At 44.6% G+C, this 26,957-nt stretch overlaps 1 protein-coding gene across 1 annotated transcript; it reads left to right on the top strand.

Moving 5' to 3' along the window:
* The first annotated feature begins 1,360 nt into the window (after window positions 1-1,360).
* LOC119964843 (regulator of G-protein signaling 21-like) lies at window positions 1,361-26,274 on the top strand. Its single transcript, XM_038794897.1, has 5 exons — window positions 1,361-1,400; window positions 10,541-10,586; window positions 10,811-10,872; window positions 11,182-11,348; window positions 25,081-26,274. Exons 2-5 carry the CDS (start codon window positions 10,576-10,578, stop codon window positions 25,264-25,266), a joined length of 426 nt encoding a protein of 141 aa, XP_038650825.1. The 5' UTR covers window positions 1,361-1,400; window positions 10,541-10,575; the 3' UTR covers window positions 25,267-26,274.
* The last annotated feature ends 683 nt before the right edge of the window (window positions 26,275-26,957 follow it).

Here is a 26,957-nt window from a genome sequence, read left to right as displayed (position 1 = left end):
CCCCTTGTAATCCCACCCCTTGTCGCTCCCCCTCCCCCACCCCCACAGCCAGCCTGGCCAATGTCAGGACCGGCAGCCCACGGATCGTGCCTCTCTTCGTACTACATCCTCTCTCTCCCTCATCAGCCACGGTGCCTGTTTCTCGATTTTCAAAAGCACAAGTGAACCTCGCCGTCGGGAATTCCCTCCAATTGAGGGCGGAGAATCGCCGAAGCCCCGGAGAATATCGGTAAGGCCCCATAATGATATGGCAACGGTGTTAACTGTACGTGTGGAGTGGAATGCATTGACGCTGCAGTTGAGGCACCGGAGAATTCCAATTTGGCATGAAACCGGCACCCGCCACGCTTTTGGTGTCAAAACCGATTGTCTGCTGTTTCCCGATTCCGCCATGAGCCAGCAGAGAATCTGGCCCATGGTCTATGTATGTCCTATTGAAACTATTTATTGCATTTCCTCCATTTACAGCTTGTGAAAGGACAATGTCTATAATCTGTTATAAGGCTAGCAGTTTGCTTCCCCTCTATCTTGCACCCATTAGCATTGGATGTTCTTTGTCCACCAAGTTAACTGCTGCATTACAGAACCTGATTGCTATAAAGCATCTTCATAGCTTGCTTCCCCAAGCCAATAACACAGCAGATTCCCATAACAATTGTAAGAGATGGCAATATATGTGTAATCAATAGAAAGCATGCTGCTTCTGGTCTTTCCAAAAGTCTAGCAATATTCCTAGGTATTTGGTGGTGTCAAAGCTATTTCACATACAGTTTACAGAGCAATGGGTTCAGTATTGCATCTTGTTCCATTGTTTATTTAATGAGTGAAACCATAATCACACCAATTCACTGATTTGAGTTGCAAATGGATGCAACCAAGGTGATGCTGGTCTTTAATATAAACAGAAACATTATTTTCATAAGCGATTCTCGAGCTGAAGAATCAAAACATTTCCTGGCACATTTAACCATATTTCCCTTAACCTAATTGATAAAGGATTCCACTGAACATTTGAATTTAGTTTACTGGGAAACTGCTTATTTTCATAGCAAACACAGCAGTGTGTCCAAATTAAATTGAGCCCTTTGTTATTTTGGGAAGGGCATGAACTTGAACCCAAATAACCGCACTTCCTTTCTGAGACATCATGTACATGGGTGCCATGCCATTGGATGCTGGATAATGTTTTGGGGTAGTTTTCATCAGCCACTCCCATCCTTCCCCCTACGTATCAAATCCCTCCCATCCCAATGGCTCAGGTTGGCTTCCACCTCATGTAAGTTAATGATGTCATGGAAATATATTGTCGTTTGACACATTGATGGAAGGGTTGAAATGGAGAGGTGTCACTCTTCGCAAAGGGACAGATAAGCACTTTAGCTGCATCTGGTTAATCACAGGTAAGAACAGAGCAGGCTCCAGATAGGTTGGATGCACGGCAAAAGGAGATTTTGTAAGTGTTAATCATGTTGTTCCATAATCTGTTTAATTGATTCACTTAATAGCAAAATTAAGTTTCCTATTGCCTGAACAATGAAACATCATTGACTCTAGTTATGGGATGGTGTAAGGTTTTGCGAATTTCAATGGTCAACATTTGTACTGTAATGTTTTACATGCCTTCAAAATACTTTGTGCAGAGATTGAAAGTATGCAACTGCATTTGGAGCTGTATGGATCTTGAAAAATATTTAAAATGTCATCTAGATTTGTATGATCCTTAAATTAATACTTTAAATCTTGGGATCTCCACAGTTATTGCTCCCACCAGATGCCTCAAGGTTAGATGAGGGATTTTCCATAATGCATAGCTAGAAATTCTGCATGGGATTCTCCGCCGGAGTGATTCTCCGTTTTGCCGGCGCCCTGGGGTTTCCCGACGGCATGGGGCTGCCTCACAATGGGAACCCCATTGACCGGCTGGCGTAACAGAGAATCCCGCCGGCGGGTTGGGGCAGAAATGTAGCACGGCAGGGCGGAGAATCCAGCCCCCTGAATCTACAGAACCCATTTTCCATTTGCTTCATGCATAAGTAATATAAACTGCATCCCAACACAATAGGAGTGTTTGAAGAATTACAACTTAGAACTTTTAGCTGATTTTTCTCCTTATTCCTCTGTGTCCAGCTCTATTTTTCGACAATAACCACTTAATCTGGCTATAATTCAATGGTGTCAGTCATTCCCTATGACTTTGTGCCAAAGGACATCCATCGCAAGTCACAGAGAGTGAGGGTGGGATTTTGACTTTTGGCTGCTCTGCAAATTTTCTGGTTGCGCTCGTGATGATGCCCACGGCTGGCAGGACTGGAAGGTCCCAGTCTGAGTGTTGGCAATCTGTGCCACTGATGTTATTGAGATGTGAGCCTCATTGTTCAACTATTGATACCACAGATACTCGCAGCAGAAGGCACTTGATACCCATCAGTGTCGACATCTTATCGATTACATTGTTAAACAGGTGATGGGTATTTGTACACCTATGAATGGGGATAACTGAGACACTGAGTGAGGGGTGGGAGTAGTGTTGGCTGTGAACTACATTTAAAAAATCTCTCTCCAGCAAAGGAAGCAATTGTGCCTTTGTTTTGGTTTCACCAACCAACGTGGATCCGATTCACAATCAGTAACTTTGGTGGATTCCTTTCCTCCTTAACCCAAGGGCAGTAACAAGTCTTACAACTCCAGGTTAAAGTCCAACAGGTTTGTTTGGAATCACTAGCTTTTGGAGCGCAGCTCCTTCATCAGGTGAGGGCAAGAGGCCAAGGGCTATAAAACAAAGAGCATCATCCCAAAAGCTGCCCTGGTTCAGGTTAGAGTTAGACCCAGATTACAGTTGAAACTTGCAATCTTCCAAATCTATGTGGCTCAATGGTGCAACAGAATGTAACTGGCCAACTGAAATATGAACAAGCGCTCTGGAACTTTTTCTAGTTGCATGTTAGTTAGTATCTGATTCCATTAAATAGAAGATTTGAAGCCGACTGAAACACTTGGGTATTCATAAATTGGAGATTTTTAATTGGTTCAATTGCCTTGGGCTTAAATGCCTGCTCCCTATTCTTTTGTTGAAGTTATTTAATTCTGCATTGTAATCTCAATATTATTGTTATTTCTCGGAATTCTGAGAACTTAATTTTAAATTAGTCCTTTTTACAGAAATGGCCATTCAGTCAAGTAATTAAGGTAGGTAAAACAATTATGATGATGAATGACACAAATATGTTACGACTGAACTAGATTTGGCTAAAACCATAGTTACGTATGGAGTACATATTGGACCATGCGGAACTAAATGATATAACTACAAACCAATCAATTAACTAATATTAAAGCAAAATAATTCAGACAATGGAAATCTGAAATAAAAACAGAACATAATTGAAATACTGAGCGAGCCAGGTAGTAATTGCAATGGCAGAATCAGAGTTGGCAGGTGGAATTTTATGACCTCTCCCACCAACAGGGGACTAATGGAATCAGTGCTGGAGCCTCAACCATTTACAATTTATATCAGGATATAAATTTTTCGGTCCCGCAGAAATCAATGGAATTTTGGATGGCCACATCTTCCAGCCCGATCTCCCTCTCCCCACCCCCTGCCCACCACCACGACCGGGCTGTTAAACTCCCCCCATTTCAGGTCAATGACCTTTCATCAATGACTCGGACTACTCTGTAAAGCCAGAGATATGCTTCCAAAGCATTGCTTCCCACATCAAATCTGTTTTTACTTGTTGTGGGCGTGGAAGAAATGTTATATTTGTTATTATCAGTTTGTATCCTGTTGGACATTTGAACACCGCATTGTTTTATATTATTGAAGCTGACATGAGATTTGGAAGTGTGTGTAAATACAGTACCTGTTAATAATTTAATTCTAGTCTCTAAACGCCCTAACTGGAAATTACACTGAGTTACACAATGGGCCATTTTATAATGTCAAATGGTGCTCACCCTTATGAGTAAATAGTGCAGCAATTTGAGTATCCGTTCGAGTGAGTTTTGGCTTCAGTTGGGTTGGTAGCACTTTTGCCTCTGAGATATAATGTGTTGGGTTCAAGTCCTGTACAAAATCAAGGCTGACATTTCAGTACATTATATTCCATCTGCCAATTTTTTGCCAACTCACTGAACCTATCTATGTCCCTTTACAGACTTCTTATGTCATTGATCTTCACAATTTGCTTTTCTACCTATCTTTGTGTCATCAGCAAACGTAGCGACCATACACCTGGTCCCTTCATACAGGTCACTCATATAAATTGTAAATGGTTGAGGTCGCAGCACTGATTCCATTAGTCTCATCTTGCCAGCATTAAATGAACCCATTCATATGTTGCTTTCTGCTTTATGTTAGCAAACTAATCCTCTATCCATGCTAATATCAATTAATATCACCCCCAACATCATGAGCCCTTATTTTGTGTCATAGCCTTTGATGAGGTGCCTTGTCAAAAGCCTTCTAATAAAATTAATACACCACATACACAGGTCCCCTTCTACCCATGTTGTTTGTTACTTTTATCAAGAATTCCAATAAATGAGTCAAACATAATTTCCCTTTCAAAAAGTCATGTTGTCTGTACCAGATTGCATTGAAATTTTCTAAGCACCTCATTAATTTCCATAATAATAGTTTCAAGCATTTTCCTTGAAACATATATTAAGCGAACTGGCCTATAGTTTCCTGCATTTTCTCTCCCTTCTGTTTTGAATAGAAGAGTCACATTTGCTATTTTCAAATATGATGGGATATTTTCAGAATCTGCGGAATTTGGAAAATTCCAACCAATGCACCTACTATCTCAGCAGCCATTTATTTAGCTTTCAGTTCTCACAGTTTGTTGGCTTTCAGTTCTCACAGTTTTCTCAGTAACCTTTCCCTGATGATTGTAGTTGTTTAACATGCCTCCCTCCCTTTCAGCTGATGCACAATTATTTCTGGGATGTTATTTATTTCCTCCACAGAGAAGCAAAGTATCTGACCAATTAATTTGCCATTTCCTTATTTTCCATTAATTTCCCAGACTCACTCTGCTTTTCACAGTAACTTCATTGCAGTATTCATGTAAGCCTACTTATGACAATAAAGATTATTATTATCATTATTATTAGAGAATCAGCGCTTACTTTACTTATTCTTTTCCTTTTTAAATACCTGTACAAACTCCTATATTTCTGGACAGCTTTCTCTCGTACGCTAATTCATCCCTCCTTATTACTCTCTTTGTCACATTTCCTGTTGTTTATATTCTATCCAATATTTCACCTGATAATATGAAGCAATTCAATTTGATACCATATTTAACTTCCTTAATTAGCCATGAATGCTATATCCTTCCCTTCAAGTCTTTATTTTTCACTGGAATGTATATTTTCTGAGTATTCTGAAATATTTCCTTAAATAACTGCCACTGCATCTCTGATGGCCAATTCCTTACCTAATTTCCCAGATCACTTTAGCCAGCTCTGTCTTCATGCCGTCATCATTGCTCTTATTTAAGTTTAAAATACTAGTCTTTGATCCATCCCGCTCTCCCTTACACTGAATATGAAATTCAATTACATTATGGTCACTGCTACCTAGGGGTGCCATTAATATGATGTTATTAATTAATCCTGTCTCATTGCACATTACCAGACCTAGTAAAGTCTGCTGCCTGGTTGGTGCTATAACATGCTATTCTAAGGTACTGTCCCCAAAACATTCTACAAACTCATCATCCGGGCTATCTTTAGCAATCTGATTGGTCCAAATTATATGTAGGTTAAAATCGCCCGTGTATATCGCACCCATCTACTATTTCTTATCTCTACCCAAATGACTGAACGTCTTGATCTCCAGAATTAAGGTCACCTCTCTCCATTGTATCAAAGCATCCTTAATTACCAGAGCTACCTCTCCACCTTTTCCTTCTTTCTTGTCCTTCTTAAATGTCATGCACCCTTGAATATTTAGATCCTAGTCTTTGGCATCCTACAGCCATGTCTCTGCAATGGCTATTAGGTCATGCATATTTATTTCTATTTGCATTGTCAATTCATCTATTTTCTTCTTCGCGGAGAATTAATCATCAGCAGGGGAGGGGGGAGGGGGGGGGGTTAGGGTAGCGTAGAGTAGGGGGTTGCTTCGGCAGGTTCTTGCAAGAGGGGAGCCGATGCTTGCATTATGTCTTATTTGCTTTTTGTACACTACGGTATAATGTTGCTGTTTTTTATGCTAAAAATACCTCAATAAAATTATTTATTAAAAAAATATATTATGTGTATTCAGAGAAAGAACCTTTAATTCTGTTATTTTTACTGTTCTCTATTCCAAATTTGATTTTTTGCCTTGTCTTCTCTATTTAATTTACCACATCTTCCCACACTTGATCCCTTACCCTACTATATAGTGTGAAGCCCTCTCTACTGCCATAATTACAAAATGCACCAGAATACTTGTCTCAGCATGATTCACGTGAAAACCTTCCCAATGGCACAGCTGCCACTTTGCCCAATATTGGTGACAGTGTCCCATGAATTGAGACCCATTTCCCCCAAGCCAATCTTTGAGCCGCACATTGAACTCTCTGATCTTATTTGCCCGACATCGATTTGTCTATGGCTCAGATTATTTCCTTTGAGGTTCTGCTTTTTAATTTAGCCCCTAGCTGCTTATACTCACTACAGAACCTTGCTCCCAGTTCTGCCTATGTCCTTGGTGTGAAATGAGCATCAGCCTATTATTAATTAAAATTCAACAACAATCAGAACCATAACAATTTAGGCCTCTTACACATCTTTGATTTTCATTGCTCCATCATCAAATACTGTACTTTCAGGTGCCTAGGATGTTAGCACTGGAATTCCTTCTCTCACTCCTTTAAACCTTCATTTCAACCACGTTTTTGATTATCTATCTTTATATCTCAATAGGTGCCGCAATGTCAAATTTTGTTTAAGGAAGTTCCAGTGAAGCGCCTTTGAATGTTTGATAGATTAAGGATGCTGTATAAATGCAATTTTTAAAAAAGTCATTATAGTCATCATAGGCAGCTTTCCCTTTGTGGGGGAGAGCTGACTGGTGGTGATTTAACGTGAGGATCAACACACCTCAGGCAAGAATCACGGTTGGGCCTTCATGAAAAACCTCAGGCCATATGGGGATTGAACCTGCGCTGTTGGCCTTACTCTGCATCTTAAACCTGCCAACTGAGCTATACCAGCCCCCAGTCGAACATGTTGCTGTTAAAGGCACTATATAATTGTAGGGTGTTGGTGTTACACATTCAAAATTACACATGATACAAAACTGGCTTACTTTGATAAAATAAAGTGGCAGTAATGTAAAAAACCCATCAGCATTTTGAAGTGTGGTTTCCATGAATGGTGATTCACATAAGATGCAGTTGACAGTCTAGCACTGATTGTGATGAAAAGCCAAGAGGCACATGCAGGAGTTTCAGTGTAGTCAAATACCTATGAAAGGATTTGATCCAAAGTTTAATCTTTTCAGTCAAAATCAAGACTGCAATGTTCAAATAACAATATAGTAATGATCTTTATTAGTGTCACAAGTAGGCTTATAGTAACACTGCAGTGAAATTACTGTGAAAATCCCCTAGTCGCCATAATGTCTGGTTGGGTACACTGAGGGAGAACTCAGAATGCCCAATTCACCTAACAGCACCTCTTTCGGGACTTGTGGGAGGAAACCGGAGCACCCGGAGGAAACCCACGCAGACACGGGGAGAACGTGCAGACTCCACACAGACAGTGATCCAAGCCAGGAATTGAACCGGGATCCCTGGTGCTGTGAAGCAACCTTGCTAACCACTGTGCTAACCACCGTATAACAAGATTAAGGGAGCTGTAAACTAATTTTCTGCAGGATTTGATAATGTCTTCAATTTACACTTCATCATTGTTCTTAATTTTATGTATGTTGCATTAAAAATCATAAAGTCTGTTTAGTTGAAAAAAGTTTCTTAAGATTTGCAGGACTGGCATTTGACTGACTTCCCCTCACTCCGAATATGAATTAGTGCTGACAGGGAAATATGTTCTGAAGTAATACCCGTAGGGTAATATTACCTTCAGTGCAGAATCAATTCCCCTCATGTTTGCATTGCCTCATGTGACAGACTAGTGTGAATTGGGCAGCACGGGAGCATAGTGGTTAGCACAATTGCTTCATAGCTCCAGGGTCCTTGGTTCGATTCCCGGCTTGGGTCACTGTCTGTGCGGAGTCTGTATGTTCTCCCCGTGTGTGCGTGGGTTTCCTCCGGGTGCTCCGGTTTCTTCCCACAGTTCAAAGATGCGCAGGTTAGGTGGATTGGCTATGCTAAATTGCCCTTCGTGTCCAAAATTGCCCCTTGTGTTGGGTTGGGTTACTGGGTTATGGGGATGGGGTGTGGGCTTGGGTAGGGTGCTCTTTCCAAGAGCTGGTGCAGACTCAATGGGCCGAATGGCCTCCTTCTGCACTGTAAATTCTATGAAAAAAAATTCTATGAATTATTAAATAATACATAAAACAGTGCCAGTGGTGCAACAGGAATCGAACTGATGCAAGGCTGCTGTTTATAAGAATGTAAGAAATAATAATAATCTTTATTGTCACAAGTAGGCTTACATCAACACTGCAATGAAGTTACTGTGAAAAGCCCCTAGTCGCCACAATCCAGCACAGGGAGAATGCGCAGACTCTGCACAGGCAGTGACCCAAGCCGGGAATTGAGGGTGGGATTCTGCAATATTGGGGCCATGTCCCCACGCCGGCGTGAAAGCCGGCGCCAACCAATCCGGCATCAACGGCCCCCGAAAGTGAGGAATTCTCCACTTTCTTGGGGGCTAGGCTGACGCCGGAGTGGTTCACGCAGCTCCAGCCAGCGCCGAAGTGCTGGCACAAGTTCGCGCATGCACGGAACAGCCGGCGTGATTACACGCATGCGCGGACAGGCCGGCCTATTTCCGCGCATGCGCAGAACGGGTGCCGTATTTCCACGCATGCGCGGGGGTTCCCTTCTTCACGCCGGCCCCCGGGCAATATGGCGGAGCCCTACAGGGGCTGGCACGGAGGAAAGAAGGCCCCCACGGAACCAGCCTGCCCGCAGATCGGTAGGCCCCAATCGCGGACACAGCCACCATAGGGGCCCGAACCTGCATAAGCTTTCCTCCTGAGATGAGACTTGCATCCAAGGAATCAACCAAATGATCCTTCTCTGAACTGCCTCCAGTGCAAGTATATCCCCCCCACCCTAATAAGGAAGCGAAACCTTTTTACGATGCTTTTGGTATGGTCTCAACAATGCCCTACACAGTTATAGGAAGACTTCCCTACTTTTATACGCCATTCGTTTTATTTTCTTCCTAATTATTTATTGTATTTGCCTCCTGACTTGCTGTGATACATATACAACAGCGTCCAGGCTACTCTGTACCACAGCGTTCTGTTGGTCTCTCTCCATTTAAATAATATTCTGCTTTTCTATCTTTCCCATCTTATACTCCATCTGCCAAATTTTAGTCCATTAACTTAACCTCCACATATCCCTTTGCAGATGTTTTGTGTTCTCCTTGCAACTTACCCTCCGACCTCTCTTTGTATCATCAACGAATTTGACTACAACACACTCCATCCCTTTGTCCAGGTCATTAATATTGAGTGGGATTTTCCTCCTCCTGCGCAGTGTAATCTGCAGTAATGAAGGGTGGTTCACCAGTGGCCGGCGACAGGATCTTCCGGTCCCGCCATTGTCAACGGGATTTCCCGTTGAACCGGGAAACCTGCGTCGAGGGTGCATCGTCGGCAGGACCATGAGATCCGCCAGCGTGATTGGCCAGAAAACCATGCCCACTGTTTGTAAACAGTTGTGGCTTCCACACTAGTGGCACTCCATTTGTTTCAGGTTAGATCAATCAGTTTGGGAACATTAGGCTGAATGACCCCTTTCTGTGCTCTAAATTCTACGTATCTCTATGCAATCATTTATTATTTACATTAAAAAAGCCTCTTGGGAGGGATTCTCCAGACCGCCAGCTGCTTTTTCCAGAGTGGCGCGCCCTTGCCGTCAGCGGGATTCTCCGTTCCCACCACCTGCCAATTGGATTTCCCTTTTGGCCACCCCACACCGCCAGGATACCCGCGGGCGTGAGTGTGCTGCCGGCCCAATGGAAAATCCCGCCGGCGGAGAATCCTGCTGCTTATATCTGGTACAGGGAAACCACTCAGTCACTTCTTCGTTGATGTGCTTGAGATCCCAATAATCAAAGCCTGCTTCCTTCAGCACATTTGGAAAACAGATCGGGTGGGATTTTCCAGTCCCACCCACCGCGAGAATCATCATTGGGGGGGGGGGGGGGGGGGGGGGGGGGAGTGGAAAATTTAATGGACCAGCAAAAGGTTTGTTGACACCGGGCAGGAATTTCCATCGAGGACTGGAAAATCCTGCCCAAAATGGAGCATTTCACTTCCAAAAATCTGATCTATATTTAATTTGATAATTACAGAATTAAGGGTCTGTAGACTAAATGATTTGAACTTTTACACCAACAGAAATATACCAGTTCAGGAGCCAGGAGGAAGTCACGATGTCAGTAAAGTGAGTTAACGGTCATTTTTGCTTCACAAAATACAACTTGAAAAATGGATGACTTTATTTTTCTATAGCATAAACTGTGTAGAAATTATATAAACCCAATACACCAATATACCGTTACCAGTAAGAGAGATACATTGATCACAATCTATCATTTTATGTTGTATTTGCTCCAAAAGAAATGCTGGAGAGCTGACAATGCTAAAGAATTGTTATTGTTTCAATAGGCCAACTCCTGAAGAGGCAATGCTATGGTCTGAGTCTCTGGATAAGCTGCTATCTCGGGCAGGTAAAGTCGCATGTTACTGTGCAGTATAGTTGTGGTGAACATGTGTTATTCTCTGTGCCTTGTTATGCTCTGTCTGTCATTGAAGGGAATTTTATTGATGCATATGGGGGCAACCTTCTTCTACTCCTTCTACCCACCATTTCACCTGAATCTGAAAGCCTGAAATAAAAACCTGAACTGTTTAACTTTCTCCACAGATTCTGCCAGACCTGCAGTACTTCCAGCATTTTCTGTTTTCCCGTTTTTGGTTTGGTCACAGCCAGCCACGTTTGCGATGGTCTGTTAAAAATGTTCACTCCTTTTCCTCAGCTGGTCTGTCTGCGTTCACAAACTTCCTCAGAAAGGAATTCAGCGAAGAGAACATTGAGTTCTGGCTGGCCTGTGAGAACTACAAGAAAATCAAGACTCCGACAAAACTGGCCTCTGAGGCCAAGAAGATTTACTCTCAATTTATTAAAGCTGAGGCCTCCAAAGAAGTATGGAATCTTTTTTGTTATTGTTTTAAAAATAAACTGACTTTATGATTATACCTATTATTGAAATGAAAATTGGAAGTGCTTTACTGAAATGTTTTAAAATCTCGATTTTCATATTCAAATATATCCATGGCCTTGCTGCCGTTTAAACGCATGGGCCTTTGTCAGAGCTGGCTTCAATTGTTACTGACTGCTAGAACGTTAATGTGCCCAGGATGAGGAGGAAGGTGGCCCAAGTGAGAGAAGAATACAAAGAGCGTTTAATCCATTAGTTTAATCCATGATAAAACTAATTGTCAATTGGGAAAGTATGGGCTAATAAATGAAAGATTTGTGAAAGGCAAATCATGTTTGACTAATAGTTGAGTTCTCTGTTGAAGTAGGAGGAAAGTTGTTGAAGGTAGACATGTTGATGTGCACCTGAACTTTCAACAGGCATTTGATAAAATACTACATAATAGACTTGCGAGCAAAATTCAATTCCATGGGATTAAAGGAACAGTGGCAAGCATAGATCCAAAATTGGTGAAAGGATAGAAAGCAAAAAGGGGCAATGAACAGGGGCCAGATTCTTCGATTCTGAGGCTAAGTGCGGAGGAACCGTCGCGTTTTATGTGGACAAAATCGGCGGCGGCCCCTCACCGATGCTGCAACCGGTGAGTGGCGAGCAGCCGCGCCACATAAAATGCCTGGCCTCCATGAAATAAACGGCCGGAGAATTGCCGGGTTCATGGCCGCGGATGCGCAAGGCGACGACCGCAGCGGTCGCACCGTACAACATGCCGCCGGCGGTGCGTGGTCGCAACCTGCCAGATAGTGCCCTCCTGGACACCTCCTCGCCAATCCCTGGCCACCCCCTACCAGTCCCCCCATCCCTCGCCGCAGCCCCACTGGCCAGCAGCATGGCTCCCGTCCGACTGTGATGGCGCTGGACACAGTGGACACAGTCTACAGCCACCACTCCGGGTTCCCACACGGCTGGGAGCACAACCCCCCCACACCATCGTGAACACGGCCCATGGGGGGGGGGGGAATCAGGGGAGGGCCTTCAGGCCATCCTCTGGCCGTGCCAACTGTGTGCACCGCGCGCTGCGATGATGCCGTTTCAGAGGGGGCGGAGCATGCAAAACCTGCGTAAAACAGGCGCCGCTCCCGATTCCATCGTAAAAATGGATTCTCTGCCCAATCGCTGAGTACGAAAACGGCAGCGGGAAACGGAGAACCTCGCCCCAGTTGTTTTTCAGATTGGAGAGAAATATAATATTGTCGTTCCCCAGGGGTCAGTATTAGGACTGCTACACTTTTTGCTCTTGAAATCAAAAGATATAATTTTGAAATAAAATTCACCCACTCTTGCAATCTCACAATAGGATTCTGAAATTTCAGAATTTTGCCCCCGGCATTCAAAAACACGTCTTTCATAGGCTGCTATATCCTTCTCCCGTCCTGGATGGATCATACACCAAGGCCTTTAGACAAAACCTTCCAAACCCATGACCCTACCATCCAGAAGGACAAGGGCAGCAGGCGCATAGGAAGACCACCACCTGGAGGTTCCACAGCAAGTTACTTGCCATCCTGACTTGGAACTATTTTGCTGTTCCTTCACTGCCACTGGCAATCCCTCTCTAGCAGCACTGTGGGTGTAGCTACACCACATGGACTGCAGTGGTACAAGAAGGCAACTCACCGGTCTTCTCAAGAGATGGGCAATAAAGGCTGATCTAAGCAATGATGTGCAAATCCTGTAAATGTATTCTTTAAAATGCAAACAGAAATCCAGATTGACCGTGGTAAAAGGTTGGTTTTCAGATATATACAAGCTGCAAATATAGACTGGATATGGGCCTTTGTCAGAGCTGGCTTCAATTGTTACTGACTGCTAGAACGTTAATGTGCCCAGGATGAGGAGGAAGGTGGCCCAAGTGAGAGAAGAATACAAAGAGCGTTTTGTATGCTGTGGATTTACTTTAATGGCCACGGTGCTGGCCCAGCAGCAGGTGGGAAAGGCATTGGCAGCCCCAATGCAATTCACTGTATGTCAGGCAATTAACTGGTTGACAAACAATAAAGCCATAGGCCCAAATTAAATAGTCATGAAGCAAATTAAAAGTTTAAATGGCTATAGTATAAACACATTGGCTCTCACCTTTAATGAAGTTTACTGCATGTGATAAATCCCAGAAGACTTAAGTAAACCAATTTTTATTTAGTTCTCTAAAAAGCCCTGAGCGACTGAATGTGAACTCCATCAGTCTGATGAGTCAGATTAATAAGATTTTTCCTCAAGAACGATGAATAGGGCCAAGTGAAAGATAAAGCCAGGCATTTCAGCTGTTTTGTGCTATTTTTATTGTACGCATGCAATCAGAAAGAGCCATAGAAATACAGAAAATAGAAGCAGGAAGAGGCCATTCGGCCCTTCAAGCCTGCTCTGCCATTCATTATGATCATGGTTGATCATCAAATTCAATACCCTAATCCCACTTTCCCCTCATATTCTTTGATCCCTTTAGACCCAAGAGCTACATCTAATTTCTTCTTGAAAATGTACAAAACATTTTGGCCTCAACTACTTTCTGTGGTAGCGAATACCACAGATTCACAACTCACTGGGTGAAGAAATTTCTCCTTACCTCAGTCTTAACAGGTTTCCCCTTTATTCTTAAACTATGACCCCCCTAGTTCTGGACTCTCCACCATTAGGAATATTCTTTCTGAATCTACTCTCTCTAATCCTGTTAGAATTTTATAAGTTTCAATGAGATCCCCTCTCACTCTCAAAGATGAAAAAGATGTGTTTTATTGATTACAGGAAGGCGTTTGATGAAGTGAAACATTAAGAACTGATGAGCGTGTTGGGGCTCTTGACCTTGACCGCAAAGATCTTAAAGTAGTAAGAAATCTGTATTGGGAAAAAACTATAGCTGTAAAAGATGAGGATCTATCTGAGTGATTTTGCGCAGTTTAGAAGACGGGTCAGGCAGAGGTATGTTTTCTCATCAAGTGTATACAATTTATGTGATGAAAATATTCTTGGAGAGATTGAAGACCTTCCTGGATTATTTGTTGGAGGTTACAACTTTAATAATATAAGATACGGCAATGACACCATCTTTGATGCCAATTCTGAAGATTTTGGGATAGGGTATTGAGTGAAAGTGAGAAGAGAGGGCTGAGCATAAATTGTAATAAAAGAAAATGTTTCAGTGTCCAACAGGAAAATCATACAAGAATGTAAGATCACAATTAAAAATGGAAAGATCAAATAGGTCGATAAATTTTACACCCAGGAAATATGTTAAAAGCAAATGAAATGTGCAATCAAGAAATAAGACAAAGGATTGAAATTGCCAAAGATGCAATTCAGAAAACAAAAACGACTATATCAACTCAAAATTAGCCATGAAAACAAAGCGGAGAATCCTGGAATGCTACATCACAATTTTGCCACACAGAAGAGTGTTGGCTGCTTGATGAAGCAATGCAGAGAAGAGTTGAGGCTGCAGAGATAGAACCATTGAATCCCTACAGTGCAGAAGGAGGCCATTCGGCCCATAGAAGCTGCACTGACCCTCTGAAAGAGCACCCTACCTAGGCCCACACCTCCACCCTATCCCTGTAACTCTAACTAACCTATGGGTCAATTTCATCATGGCCAATCCATCTAACCTGCACATCTTTGGACTGTGGGAGGAAATCAGAGCACCCGGAGGAAACCCACGCAGACACGGGGAGAATGTGCAAACTCCACACAAACAGTTATCCAAAGCTGGAATTGAAACTAGGTCCCTGGCACAGGGGTAGCAGTGCTAACCACTTTGCTACCGTGCCACTCTCTGCGGGAGTTTGTGGGTGTGTAGCTTTTGAGGTGAATTATGAAGATATCTTGGACAAGTCACACAAGTCAGACCAAAGGTGAAGTGCGAGTAAAATCTGAGACCCAAAGAATTCTACTGACTAAGGTCAGGAAGAGACAGCAGGAATTTCTTGGGTATGTAATAAAAGAATCATGATGTGGAAAGTCTGATGCTGATGGAAAGATCGATGGGAAAAGAGATTGAGCTAGACAAAGAAGGATCTTGCGAAAGAGTCTCGCCAAATGGATGAATGTACCACCAACAAAGATAATCCACGCCTCGAGAGCAAGATTAAAATGGAGGTTCTTGGTTGTCAATGCCTTATTAGAGCATGATAGCTGAAAAGAGAGAGAGAAATGCCAGGACTTAATCCCTTTAAGGATGGACATTGTGGCCTCCAAGAGCTGTCAGTCAATCAGAAGGCTGGTAACTCTTTTGCCCCAGCAGCACCACCGAGACCGCTGGCCATTGCTGAGACTGCAACCAATCGGGATCATCCACAATGGTGGAGGTCCCGGAATGACAGTCAATGAATCCAGCTCACTTGGGCCAGTCAGGCAAACCCCAGCAAGTTGGGGGGTGGGTTATTTGATGATAGTTACAAAGGACAGGGTGTTGTTTCAGCGGTGAACAGCTTTGTTACCGTGGTGACCATCCATGAGCTACAGAGTGCCTGATTAAGATGTCCCTGCCCATCTGTACCCTTCCCGCTAGCGAAAGAGGGAGTGAATCCCATCTTTACAGGTCTCTCTTCACCTCCACCACCAGGCTGGAGAGGTCCCATTTGTGAAGCCTCGTCCAGATGTGGGCCACTTGTATCCCCAGGTATCTGACCTTTGAACAATGTTTCTTCCAGCTCTGCTCCTTCCTCTTGGGTGTTCACCAGGGTGATTTTGATCTTTCCGAGGTTGAGTTTGTAACCTGAGAAGGCAGCAAACTCCCCACCGAGTCCTGTTATCTTATCCATGCTAGCTGGGGTTCGAAACACAGAGGAGCAGGTCATCCTCATACAGCGAGACTCTACGCTCTCTGCCCCCACTCCAGATGCCTCTCCAGCACTCCACGAATCTAAGGGCAGTGGCCAGTGGTTCGATTGCCAATGCACAGAGGAGGGGGGATAATGGGCATCCCTGCCTCGTCACCCTGTGCAGCCGAAGGTATTCAGAGCTGGTGGCATTCATCCATACACTCAGCATAGGAGCGCTGCACAGGAGCTTTACCCACGCGGTAAACCCAACTGTTAACACCTCCATGAGGTACCTCCATTCTACGCGATCGAAAGCTTTTTCAGCATCCAGGGAGATAATCACCTCTGGTGTCCTCTCCCCAGATGGGATCGTTATTACATTCAGCAAGCATCTGATGTTCACTGTTAGTGTCTGCCTTTGACAAACCCGGTCTGATCTTCCGTGATTACTTCTGGCAGGCAGCTCTCCAGGCACGTCACCAGTGTTTTCGTTCAGGCCTTTGAATCAATGTTTAAGAGAGCAATGGGTCTGTATGCTCCACACTCTGTCAGTCTTTGTCCTTTTTGGGGATCAATGAGATCGAGGCTTGGGTCAGCGTGAGCATCAGGGCACCTTTGCCAGTGAGTTGTTTGCACTGCTGCAAATTCTTTGTTAATGTCTACCAGGAACCCATCCGGTCCCGGTGCTTTCCCTGGCTTCATGAAATTAATGTATTCCACGATTCCACCCAGCTATAGCGTTGTTCCCAGCCCTTCTTTCCTGTCCTTCCCCACCACAGGGGGAACTGTTCCATCACCGAATCCTCCTCTGAGGGTTCGGAGGTGTATAGCCCTCAGTAAAAGTTTGCTAAGACCTCGTTAAACTCATTTGGATCTGCTACCATTCCACCATTTCTCTCTGATGCGACCATCAATTCACACGAGACAGAGAGTTGAAGTGAACAGTGGTTTAAATAAGCTAGAACTGTGCCTGCCTGTGACTGCTCTGCACTGAGAGCCTCCTGCAGGGCAGCAGCTCTACATACCTCCCCCAAAGGGGTGGAGCCAGGGGCAGAGCCCACAAGGGCCCCAACCTGATACAATGAAATGAAATGAAATGAAAGTGATGAAATCAAAGTGGTGTAATACAATACAATGGTCCATCCTTCTGCACTGTAAAATGATTCTATGATTCTATGATAGGTGGAGCCCACAAGGGCAACAACATAGTACAATGCAATACAGTGGTGAATGGCTGTCATAATACATTCACCACACTCGCCCTAACTTATCCTATCTCTTGCGGCTGCTTGCTTTCTTAGCTGGTGTGCTAGCAAGTTGCTGGCCTTGTCTCCAGGTTCAGAGAAGGCCCCCATGCCTGCCAGAGCTGGTGAACTGCTTTCCTTGTGGAGAGCAGGTCAAATTCCATCTGCAGATTTTTCCTCTGCGCCAGCAGTTCCACGGTTGAGGCTATAGAGTGTCGCTGATCCACCTCCAGTATGGAGTCAATCAGCCGCTACTTGGCTACCCTCTCCTTCTTGTCCCTAAGGGCCCTACAGGATATAATTTCCCCCCTGATCACCGCCTTCTGTGCTTCCCAGAAAGTGGTGGATGAGACCTCCCCATTCTGGTTGCCGGTTACATAACCGTGGATGGCTTGGGATATCTTTGTCTAGAATTCCTTAGCGATGAGGAGAGCTGGACCCAGTCTCCATGGGGGGTGTTGGGCCCGACCCTTCTGCAAGTTCACGTCTATGTAATGTGGCACGTGGTCGAAGATTACAATCACTGACTATTCTGCCTTTGCTGCCCCTGGAAGCACCCTTTTCCCTACGACAATAAAAGTCTGTATGCGAGTAGGCCTTGAGCACGTGGGACAAGGAAAATTATTGTTCTCTCAGGTGATTGAACCTCCATGGGCCTACCTCCCCCCCCCCCCCCCCCCCCCCCCCCATCCGCTCCAAAAAGGCATTCAATTCTCATACCGTTGGTGACACTGTTCCTGGCCTAGGGTTGGATCTGTCCATTGTTGGGGCCTGTAACACAATTTAAGTTCCCCCCGCCATGATAAGTCGGTGGGCATCTAGGTCTGGGATTTCGCCCATTGTTTTTTTGACTAATCCTGCGCCGTCCAGGTTTGGGGCATAGTATATTTACCAGGAATACCTGGCTCCTTCCAGGGTCCCGCTGACCAGAACATATCACCCCCTTGTGTCCGTCACTGTGAATGAAACTGTCCTGTTGATTAATATGACCACCCCCCTTGTCTTGGTGTCGAAACATGAATGAAACGCTTGTCCCACCCAGCCCTTCCTTACCCACAGTCGGTCCCTTTCTCTGTAGGAAAGCTACCCACCCTCAGACTCTTTACTATCTGGATGTGGGGTGTTCAGCCATACTCACCGTGTGGGCCTTGTCCTGTTTGCCTGGGCCAGCCCTTGCTCACAGGCCATTCAAGATGATTACCGACTACTTCCTCATTTTTACCATCTCCATGTGGTGTCTGCTGCAACCAGTGCTTTACCCTCTCCCTTCCTACTCCCATCTGTTTTTCCCCTTGTCCCCCCGACCATTGTGCTCCCTCTTCCTAGTGCCCCCTTCACCTCTTGGTTTTGCTCCCTTTACCTCCCCCAACCCCTCCATTTTCATCCTTTGTTTCCCCTGAAGTTCTGTGTTTCCCTTCCCCTCTGCTCGGCATCCATCCCTCCCTCGAGGCATGCCACAGCCTCCTCCTTCGCTGTACTTCCATACACCAGACTGCTTGCTAGTGTAGCAGCTCCCGTAACAGTCGATTCCCCTATTTGACCCCCGTCTACCTCTCTCCCCCCTTCCCCCCTCTCTCCGCGCCTCTGCCTGTGGTCATCCCTGCCCCTCTCAAATTCTTACAGCCCACGTTCTGCCCAGTCCATTTGTCCAGACAAGCTTGTTGACCTCTTCCAGGCGTCTTTGCCCTGGTACGTGACCCATAGCTTGACGGGGTAGTACAAGCCAAACCACATCCCACTTTTGTACAGTGCGGATTTGGCACCGCTGAGTTCTGCCCGCCACTTGGCCAGGTCGGCACCAATGTCCTGTTACAGGTGGATGGAATGTCCTTCCCACTTGCACCCTCTCGCATTCTTTGCCCACCTCAGGATCTTCCCTCTGCCCTGGTACCTGTGAAGCTTCACGACTATCACCCGCAGTGGTTCCCCAGCCCTGGGCCACAGCCGAAGAGACCTGTGGGCGCGGTCTTGCTCCGGGGGCTAGCCCTCCTCGCTGACCAGCTTCCCGAGCATCGCTGCTACGTATTCTGTGGGGTTTCTCCCCTCCGTTCCCTCCAGCAACCCCACGATTCTAAGGTTTTGCTAACACGATCGTTTCTCCTGGTCATGAACTTTATCTTTCAACCCCGCCTGGATCTTAACCAGGCTCACTACCTCAGCCTCAAGTGTCATGATCCAGTCTCCTTGGACCGTGACAGCCTTTTTGAGATCCCAAATTAACTGAGCCTCTGGTCTCCGCTCCATGTTGTCCATTGCCTCCCTCATGGGGGCCATCACTGTTTCCACTGCTGCCTCAGCGGCTGCCAGAAGGTCTCTTCTCATCTCCTCCCTATGTCTCTGGAGCTCGGAGGTGATGAAGCCCGTCAATTTGTCCATCAGCGCCTGGGTCTACTTGCACACACTAATTAACTCACATATTTCAGTAAACACTTGAATAAAGCAATGTTAAATAAAAATTCTAACACAGAAAATATGGTAGATTGTTTTAAGTATCCATGCGAGGCAGTACAAGGGGTCAGAAGGACCTGAAGTCGGCAGGACAGGTAGATAAGGTGATTAAGAAAACATACGGGATTCTTGCCTTGATTAGCTGAGGCATAGTATATAAGAGCAGTGAGGTTATGATGGAGCTGTCTAAAATGCTCGTTAGGCCACAGCTGGAGTACTGTGTGTAGTTCTGGTTGTGACACTACAGGAAGGAAGTGATTGCACTAGACAGGGTGCAGACGAGTTTCACCAGGATGTTGTCTGGCTGGAGAATTTCAGCTATGAAGAGAGGCTGGTTAGGCTGTGTGTGGTGAATGTGATTCACACCGGATTGTAATCTATACATACATGTCTGTATTGTAAGTGCAGTTACACTACCTGTCCTCCAGGGGGAGTAGCTCTGGGAATGCTCGAGTTCTATGGGAGCTTATCCCTTGGCTCTGCCCAGGACTCCTCCCCCGCAAGCTGCTGTATAAATGTCAGTGCCACATGGTCAGCCGGCCAGTTCACTGTAAGTTCAATGGCTGCGTCTGTTGAGAGTATATTAAAACTGCTATTCTAATCCTACAAGCACGTGTCCGTAGAATTGTTGGTTCCAACACTGTGTTTGTTTTCCATAGAGCAGAGAAGGATGAGAGGGCTCCTGATTGAGGTGTATAAAATTATGAGGGGCATAGATCGGGTGGATAGGAAGGAGCTTTCACCTTTAGCAGAGGGTACAATAATCAGAGCACATAAATTTAAGGTAATGAGCAGTAGATTTAGAGAGGATTTGAGGAAAAACATTTTCCCCCAGAGGGTTGAGGGAATCTGGAACTCACTGCCTGAAAGGGTGGTAGAGTCTGGAACCCTCACAACATTTAAGAAGCATGCCAGGCTACTGGCCAAGTGTTGAAAAATGGGATGAGAATAAATCGGTGCTTGATGGCTGGCAGAGCTACGATGGGCTGTAAAACTCTATGAGTTTATGATCTCATTAATCATCACCAAAGAATAATCATTTCACGAGATTTGTTTTTAGATAAGCAACAGTTTCCAGGCAATCGAAACTTACAGCACTGACATATTCCTTTACCTATTTCATAAGCTGTGTTTATTCTAAGCATGTTTCTAATTTCGAGCATCGGTTCTGCTTCATGTTAGTGACTGTGCCACACTGTTTAGATGATGTGCCTGCCATAGCTGAATAGTTGGAGATATATGGAAGCAGCAGGAGCTGGGAATGAGTTCTGCTTCATTGGAGTGTGTGTAATGGTGAGCTGGAGTATCTGGATGTGAGGCATGAGTCCTGAGTACTGGAAGCTGGTACTGGTGAGTGATGGGGTGTGATGCACTGAGCAGCATGAGAGGATGTTAGAGCAATGGTAAATGTATTGTGACAATGCAATCGTTGGCTTTGACCACCAAAATGAGGCTATTAAACCTCTTGTGACCAGATGCTTGGGAGAAGACAATGGACCTTCCTGGCCTCTGCAGTACAGGGTCGGGCACATACAGGGTTAGTATGGGACTGAGTACACTAGCACATACACAGTGATATAAGAAGGCACATTATCCAGACCCATGGCCAGTCCGGTGTTGAGCAGAGATGGGTTAAGATCTGGATGGAGATGGCTCCTCGCCTGTACCTTTATTGTACTTGCTTCAAAGCTCTCCTAAAGAGCTAAAAGTTTGAAACAAAAATGAACAGGCTCTGCACTTTCATGCTTAAAAGAGAAATAAGATTTAAAGCTTATTTAAATCTTAAATAAGCTTTAAGATATGCAAAAAATATTAAATGTCTATTGATCAAAAAACCAACTCACGAGATCAATCTAGAATTCTCCAAGGGTCAAAACCACTGAGAAGCAGGCATCCCTGAGATGCATTTTTTTTACATTCCATCAGATCTCAGTAAAAAATCAGAGGATAAATAGGCAACACCAGAGCCAACCACTCCTCTAACAGAATGATGAACAAGATATGGAAGAATTATAAAGCCTTAAGATCATGTGAATCTGTATGTTTCAAGGATGTGAATTCCATGAGCAAATATGATCTGAGTGCCGTCTCATTTGTTACCCCTGGACCCGAACTTGGGAAGAGAGTAGTCCCATTTGAGGGGTGGCAATTCCAGGGAGCCAGCAAACACTGTCGTAGTTATGAACGAACGCCGCATTGCCAGGTGCGAAGCATCGAAGAAGTTGATGTCGAACTGGGCAATGTCCTTGCAAATCTTGGTTGTGTACCTTTGGCGCCCATCAACCACCAAAGTGAGGGCGAACCCCACGATATTCAGTCATTCCCCTGTATAAGTGGTCAAACAAGCCGTTATGTCGGCCAAAGACAAAGAATGTGGTCCTTGAAAAGATCAAAATGCTCTGCACAACCACAGAAACGGTCGCTCCCGTATCCAGCTCCATTTGGAGCATATGGCCATTCACTTGTATCGGAACACAAATAGAGACAACATGGAGCGCTGGCAAACTGCACCTCAGTTTGCACCTCAGCCTCACCTTCTTCTAGGTCATCCAGATGCAAGGCTCAGTTCCCTGGCAGATGCCTGCCTCAACCAGGGCACCTGGAATGTTGTACACCTAGACTGGGGTCCACATGTTGCACACGGGCCGGAATCACCTTCAGCCAAGTCCAGAGATATGGCACGTCCCGGTGGCCTGCTCTTCACCAGATGTCAGAGTAACAGCGGCGTTTGGTGCGGTCCGGGCCAAGGGGATACTATGTGAGGGGGCGGCGCCTCAAAACGCTCACTTCCATCCCTTGTAACTCTTGGGTACCACATTCTGTGCTTTCTTGGGATAGGGAGACCTGTAGCGCCTGCTGAAAAGATAGGGAACCTTCCCCCAGAGGTTTTCGTAGTATTATTATCGCAGACCAAACGATTGCGGTGCATTTCGGACAAACAGTTCCATATTGACAAAACTTGGCTCTCTTCCTTTTATACATTGGTTTATTGAGATACCCTACCCCAGAGGGGGAGCTCATACTCTGCAAGGAACACGGGGAAGACAAGCACTTCCACCCTGTAGGTTCAGTGAAGGATATTACGCAAGGTGAATGTGTGGCTGAGCACGTGGTAATATCAGAAGGTACATGACACAGTCACACTCAGTGTGGTGTTGAGCAGAGATAGATTAAGGCACAAGCATGGATACAGCTCCAAGTCTGTACCCATTACTGTTCATGCGTAAATAGCTCTACTTGTTAATCAAGACTTACAGTTAACCAGCAAAGATGAAAAAGACTTTTTTAAGTGCCAATGCTCTAACCAACATCGTCCCAACAGCCACCTCCCTCCAATTTCTTCAGAGGATCGTCCTCCAAGGCCTTCTGACTCCCTGAGGAACCATGATATCCCCACTCTATCTTCTTCACTAAAGCCTCATTGATGACCCTTAAATGTTTTCTCTCCACTGGTGTTCCATCTTCTGTGGTGATGTGCATCACTGTAGGTACATAAGGGGTTAATGTAAGTACACGTAGACTAGCTAGACACTGGAGGGAGCACCAGAGACATGACACACAGACACTCAACCAATAGGTCAGTAAGATAGGACACGACCAATGGGCATTCACGATACACACAGAGATGACACTACCACAGGGGGGCATTACACCAACCCATATATAAAGGACACAGCACACATGATCTTCCTCTTTCCAGTGGAGACACTCAGTGAGTACAGACGCAGGGTTGATTCAACATCACACCCACCACGTGGATTGTAGAAGACTGGTTTGTCAGTCTGAGTAGCTATAGAAGGATTAACAGTAGAGCCGAATCCAAGCAGGAGAATTGTAAATAGTTTAATAAACGTGTTGAAGTTATCTCCACGTCTGAACCTTCCTTTGTCAGAGTGAACATCAAGGAAGCAGCTTATGTTACGCCAAGAGCATAACAAGACATCTTCCTTGTTCAGAATTACAGTATTAAAATGCAGCAGCAACCTCCTGTAATTTAGTGCAACTCCCCTTTAAGAAGGGACATACTGCCTTTAAGAACAACAGGTTGGATGCACCATATGCTCAGTTTCTTGCTGAGCACTCAGGCAGCCAGTAGTATTGGCCTTGATTGGATCAGTGCTACAACCAGGTAAATGAGGTAGCAAATTTGTGTGCCACCTACCTCAACCGCCACAGCAAGCAGGTCATGAATCATGAGCCCCAATTCCAGGGTGGCACGGTAGCACAGTGGTTAGCACAGTTGCTTCACAGCTCCAGGGTCCCAGGTTCGATTCTTGGCTTGGGTCACTGTCTGTGTGGAGTTTGCACGTTCTCCGTGTGCTCCAGTTTCCTCCTACAGTCCAACGATGTGCAGGTTAGGTGGATTGGCCATGCTAAATTGCTCTTCGTGTCCAAAACAAAGGTTTTTGGGTTACTGGGTTACGGGGATAGGGTGGAGGTGTGGGTTTTGGTAGGGTGTTCTTTCCATGGGCCGGTGCAGACTCAACTGGCCGAATGGCCTCCTTCTGCACTGTAGATTCTATGACCAACCAGATCTAGCCTAACTTTTTTGCCGTGCCACTTATACTTTATTCTCTTTGATCACTCACAGTCACATTGTAGAGATTAACCTTTAATTCAGACACCAGGAAGGGATTTCAGGGGTGGCACGGTAGCACAGTGGCTAGCACGGTTACATCACAGCTTCAGGATCCCAGGTTCGATTCCCGCCTTGGGCCAGTGTGTGTGCGGCTCTGCATGGGTTTCCTCCGGGTGCTCTGGTTTCCTCCTACAATTCAAAGATGTTCAGGTTAGGTAGATTGGCCATACTAACTTGCCCTTAGTGTCCAAAAAGGTTAGGTGGGGTTACTGAGTAACTGATAGGGTGGAGGCGTGGGCTTGGGTCGCTTGCTCTTTCCAAGCACTGGTGCAGACTCGATGGGCCGAATGGCCTCCTTCTGCATTATAAATTCTATGATTCCTGGAGATTCAACGGCAATCTGTGTAGTTTAGTTCAAATCCCACTTGCCGTTGCTCAGATTAATTAGTTTTTGGATTGATCCTTGCACTTCCTACTTTGTGTCGCTCAGTGCCACATGGTGCGCACATTTGCCTGTGATATCGTGCACATATGTTCAAAGATACTTGCAGGAAATCTAATCTAATCAACAGCTACAGCAAGAAAACGTCGTCCGAGAATATTCATTTTCATACCTTCACTTTCTTTCTCACAGATAAACATTGATTTTACCACACGAGAGCTTATTAACAAAAGTATCAGTGAGCCATCTCCCTCCAGCTTTGACGTGGCACAGAAGTTAATCTACAGCCTGATGGCAAAAGACTGTTATCCCAGATTCCTGAAATCCAGATGCTACCTGGAATTGGTAAACAAGACGGACAGCAGTCAATCAAAATGAAGCCATTCTGTTTTTGCCGTTATGTAGAAGGAGCAATGGGGAATCAGTCCAGAAATTGTATTTAGTTGCCAACTGGACACTAACAATTCTCTGAGTGATTTTAGCTCAGGCCAGTCTGAAATAATTAACGGCAAAAGTGATTAATAAAATGTTCCCAAATGTTTAAACTGTGCAAATCCCAAAGAATACACACAGTGCATTCAGTTTTTTTATTGTCAGAAGCCTTGAATGCCCCTGTGTTAATGCTCTCCAGAACTGACCTAAACACTGTACTGTAGAATGTTGAACCTTGTTGTAACTAATGTTGTGGGCCTCCCACAGAAGTTGTCCTTATTTGGAATCAAAGTTTGAGCTCTACTGTTGAAAATAATAGAGCTTTAACCAGGCACAGTAACCGAAATATTTTGCATCAGTCTATAATTGCATTAAGTTAGAACAATATTGTTTGACTACATTGAGACACAATTATTGGTTAACCCATGACAAGAACCCAAATTTATTTCACTAATGAGGCTCTCACACTGACCTTGACACATTCTGATTTTCAAATAGGCTTTGACAGAATTCAAAAAGACTTTGTAATAATTACCCTTGTAAAAAACATGCATTATTCATTGTAGGTGGTACTTTTCTCCTTATTTTATTTCAGTAGTTTTTTACTTTCTGCATTTATTTGAATAAGGCACTTAACAAAAAGAGAACATCTAAACAAAGGACTGGATTAAAGACATCAACTCCAAATTTGACAGTAATGCACTTTAAGTGACTTGGGAGAGCAGAGTGACTCTGTTAATTGCCTTTACATTTGATAAGGAAGAATACTAGAAGAATGTCACAGACTCTGGAAGTTTACACTGTCATTGGCTACTCAAACCATTTATTAAGGTCACCAGCTATTATTTTGCTATTATCAACTGCTGCCATGGTTTCCAATCTTATCACTTTGTAATAGCTACTTTTGAAATGGTTTATAGTTTTAAAAAAAGAATAAAATCATGTCGGAATTCAGGTTGTTGTACTGTATTTTAGCTTTAACCTATATATAGTTGACTTTGTTCTCACAGAATCAACAATGCAGAGAAGGAGGCCATTCGGCCCATCTGGTCTGCACCGGCTCTTGGAAAGAGCGCCCTAACAAAGCCCACACCTTCACCCTATCCCCATAACCCAGTAATCCCACCCAATACTAAGGGCAATTTTTTGGCACTAAGAACAATTTAGCATGGCCAATCCACCTAACCTGCACATCTTTGGACTGTGGGAGGAAACCGGAGCACCCAGAGGAAACCCACGCACACGGGGAGAAGGTACAGACTCCGCACAGACAGTAACCCAAGCCGGGAATCGAACCTGAGACCTTGGAGCTGTGAAGCAATTATGGTAACAACTATGCTACCGTGCTTCTAGGGCTCTATGATTGGTGATAGCTGTTTGAACTGTGTTCAAAAAATTGAATTTAGCTTTGATAGTTAATAGTTTAGTCGGCAGATGAGGCTCTAAAGATAAATCCTTCTGTGCATCTCGCTGTTGGAGCCGGGATGAATTTCTGCCTACCTCAGATTATGTTCACATGTTTGTCACCCAAAGTTAAAGTTGGGACTAATACTGCGGTAGAAGGTGTAAAATGTATTACACCACCCGGCCATACACTCCTGTTATCCCCTGTTATATTTTCATTGATATCTCAGTTC

Source organism: Scyliorhinus canicula, chromosome 4, assembly GCF_902713615.1.
Source record: "Scyliorhinus canicula chromosome 4, sScyCan1.1, whole genome shotgun sequence".
NCBI lineage: Eukaryota > Metazoa > Chordata > Chondrichthyes > Carcharhiniformes > Scyliorhinidae > Scyliorhinus > Scyliorhinus canicula.
Note: the sequence above shows the minus strand (reverse complement) of the source record. Positions and strands in the feature narration are given on the sequence as shown.

Excerpts from the sequence above, each read along its gene's own strand:
- LOC119964843 (XM_038794897.1), top strand. Across the intron at positions 10,873-11,181 it reads TAAGCTGCTATCTCGGGCAG|CTGGTCTGTCTGCGTTCACA; the intron begins GTAAAGTCGCAT and ends CCTTTTCCTCAG. Across the intron at positions 11,349-25,080 it reads AAGCTGAGGCCTCCAAAGAA|ATAAACATTGATTTTACCAC; the intron begins GTATGGAATCTT and ends TCTTTCTCACAG.